Genomic DNA, 2,500 nt, shown 5'->3' with positions numbered 1-2,500 from the left:
ACTGCCGGCTCCTCAGCGCCTCCAAGAGGGAGGACAGCAGCCGCAAGTGCACCGGTACGCTGCATTCCCTCTCCTGACCACCAGGGGGCGACTCCTCTGGTTGTATAGAAGTCTATGCTTCATGTGTTAAAGCTGCATTCTCTCTCCTGACCACCAGGGGGCGACTCCTCTGGTTGTATAGAAGTCTTTCTCCCCCCCTCCCCCCAGTCCTGTCGTGCCCTGTGTATTAACCACGGAGCACTTTATTTATTGAGGTTGGGAGTAAACCCCCCCCCACAGCAGCATTAATGATGCCGTTGTTAACGGTGATGCTCGTATCGCCTGAGCCGTCGCCGTGGTGACGGGCGTCACGCAGCATCCATCACACGAGGAGACGGAGTTATGCTACGGCACGAGACTCAGATTACTGTGGAGGAAAGATTCACTCATGATCTCCATCTCCATCTTCTCCTTCTTCTTCTTCTTCTTCTTCTTCTTCTTCTTCTTCTTCTTCTTCTTCTTCTTCTCCTTCTTCGTCCTCTTCTTCTCCTTCTTCTTCTTCTTCGTCTTCTCCTCCTTCTTCTCCTTCTTCTTCTCCTTCTTCTTCTTCTTCTTCTTCTTCTTCTTCCTTTTCTCCTCCTACCCCTCCTCCCTCTCCTTCTCCTCCTCCCCCTCCCTCCTCCTCCTTCTTCTTTTTCTTTTTCTTCTTCTTCTTCTTATTCTTCTTCTCCTTCTTCTTCTTCTTCTTCTCCTTTCTCTTCCTTCTTCTCCTTCTCCTCCTTCTTCTTCTTCTTCCTCTTCTTATTCTTCTTCTCCTTCTTCTTCTTCTTCTTCTCCTTTCTCTTCCTTCTTCTTCTTCTTCTTCATTTTCTCCTCCTACCCCTCCTCCCTCTCCTTCTCCTCCTTCTTCTTTTTTTTCTTCTTCTTCTTCTTCTCCTCTTCTTCTTCTTCTTCTTCTCCTTCTTCTTCTTCTTCGTCTTCTCCTCCTTCTTCTTCTTCTCCTTCTTCTTCTTCTCCTTCTTCTTCTTCTTCTTCTTCTTCCTTTTCTCCTCCTACCCCTCCTCCCTCTCCTCCTCCTCCCCTCGTTCTCCCTCTCATTCTCCTCCTCCCCCTCCCTCCTCCTCCTTCTTCTTTTTCTTCTTCTTCTCCTTCTTCTTCTTCTTCTCCTTTCTCTTCCTTCTTCTTCTTCTTCCTTTTCTCCTCCTACCCCTCCTCCCTCTCCTTCTCCTCCTTCTTATTTTTCTTCTTCTTCTTCTTCATCTTCTTCTTCTTCTTCTTCTTCTTCTTCTTCTCTGTTTTCTTCTTTTCCTTCTTCTTCCTTCTTCTTCCTTCTTCCTCCATCTTCTTCACCTTCTCCATTTTCTTCTTTGTCTTTTCCTTCTTTTTCTTCTTCTTCTTTCTTCTTCATCCATTCTTTCTCCTTCTTCCTTCTCATTCTTCTCCTTTTTCGTCTTCTTCTTGTTCTTGTTCTTCTCTGTTTTCTTCTTTTCCTTCTTCTTCCTTCTTCCTCCATCTTCTTCTTCTTTCTTCTTCATCCTTCTTTCTCTTTCTTCCTTCTCCTTCTTCTCCTTTTTGTTCTCCTTCTTGTTCTTCACGGATGTCCGTTCAGCCTCTCCGGTGTGGAGGAAGTTATGAGTGGCTTATGAGGTTTCCTCCTCCTCCTCCTCCTCCTCCTCCTCCTCTCCTCCCTCCTTTAGGCAAGGAGCGCATCGGGAGCGAGTCCAGGTACGAGCAGGAAGGGAAGGTCCAGTTTGTGATCGACGCCGTGTACACGATGGCACACGCGCTGCACAGCATGCAGAGGGCGCTGTGCCCCGAGCGGCTCGACGTGTGTCCCCAGATGGAGGCCGCCGACGGGAAGACGCTGCTGAAGTACATCCGGAGCACCGGCTTCAACGGTGAGGACTGTTCTTCATGTGCTGAAGCTCTCTGCTGACCACCAGGGGGTGACTCCTCTGGTTGTATAGAAGTCTGTTCTTCATGTGCTGAAGCTGCATTCTCTCTGCTGACCACCAGGGGGCGACTCCTCTGGGTGTATAGAAGTCTATGCTTCATGAGTTAAAGCTGCATTCTCTCTCCTGACCACCAGGGGCTCCTCTGGTTGTATAGAAGTCTGTTCTTCATGTGCTGAAGCTGCATTCTCTCTGCTGACCACCAGGGGGCTCCTCTGGGTGTATAGAAGTCTATGCTTCATGAGTTGAAGCTGCATTCTCTCTCCTGACCACCATGGGGCTCCTCTGGTTGTATAGAAGTCTATATAGTGACTCTACTTCTCTTGATGTTTTCCCTCAGTAAACATTGTCAACATGAGTTTATGTCTCAGTCTCTAGTTTCAAGTCTTCTTCTATACAGCATGATGTCATCATTTATACTTTATGGTCATTTAGAGTCAGACCATGAAGCAGGGTGCGCTTTAGGGGCGGAGCTACAGGTGATTGACAGGTCACTTCCTCTTCAACACAGGATACAGATTATCTCCATTTCCACTTTGAGTTCAGTACGAACCTCGTGGTCAAAGTCC

The 2,500-nt window shown here is 47.9% G+C and overlaps 1 protein-coding gene across 1 annotated transcript in view; it reads left to right on the top strand.

Annotated features, from left to right (window-relative positions):
- LOC130199224 (metabotropic glutamate receptor 7) overlaps positions 1-2,500 on the top strand; it is a 76,925-nt gene that overhangs the window by 40,893 nt on the left and 33,532 nt on the right. Inside the window, exons 5-6 of the mRNA XM_056422530.1 lie at positions 1-54; positions 1,677-1,877. The exon at positions 1-54 is cut by the window's left edge and continues 84 nt beyond it. Coding sequence (XP_056278505.1) covers positions 1-54; positions 1,677-1,877 — 255 coding nt within the window. The remainder of the gene's footprint in view (positions 55-1,676; positions 1,878-2,500) is intronic.

Source organism: Pseudoliparis swirei, chromosome 9, assembly GCF_029220125.1.
Source record: "Pseudoliparis swirei isolate HS2019 ecotype Mariana Trench chromosome 9, NWPU_hadal_v1, whole genome shotgun sequence".
Classification (NCBI taxonomy): domain Eukaryota; kingdom Metazoa; phylum Chordata; class Actinopteri; order Perciformes; family Liparidae; genus Pseudoliparis; species Pseudoliparis swirei.
This window is presented reverse-complemented; position numbering and strand designations above follow the sequence as displayed.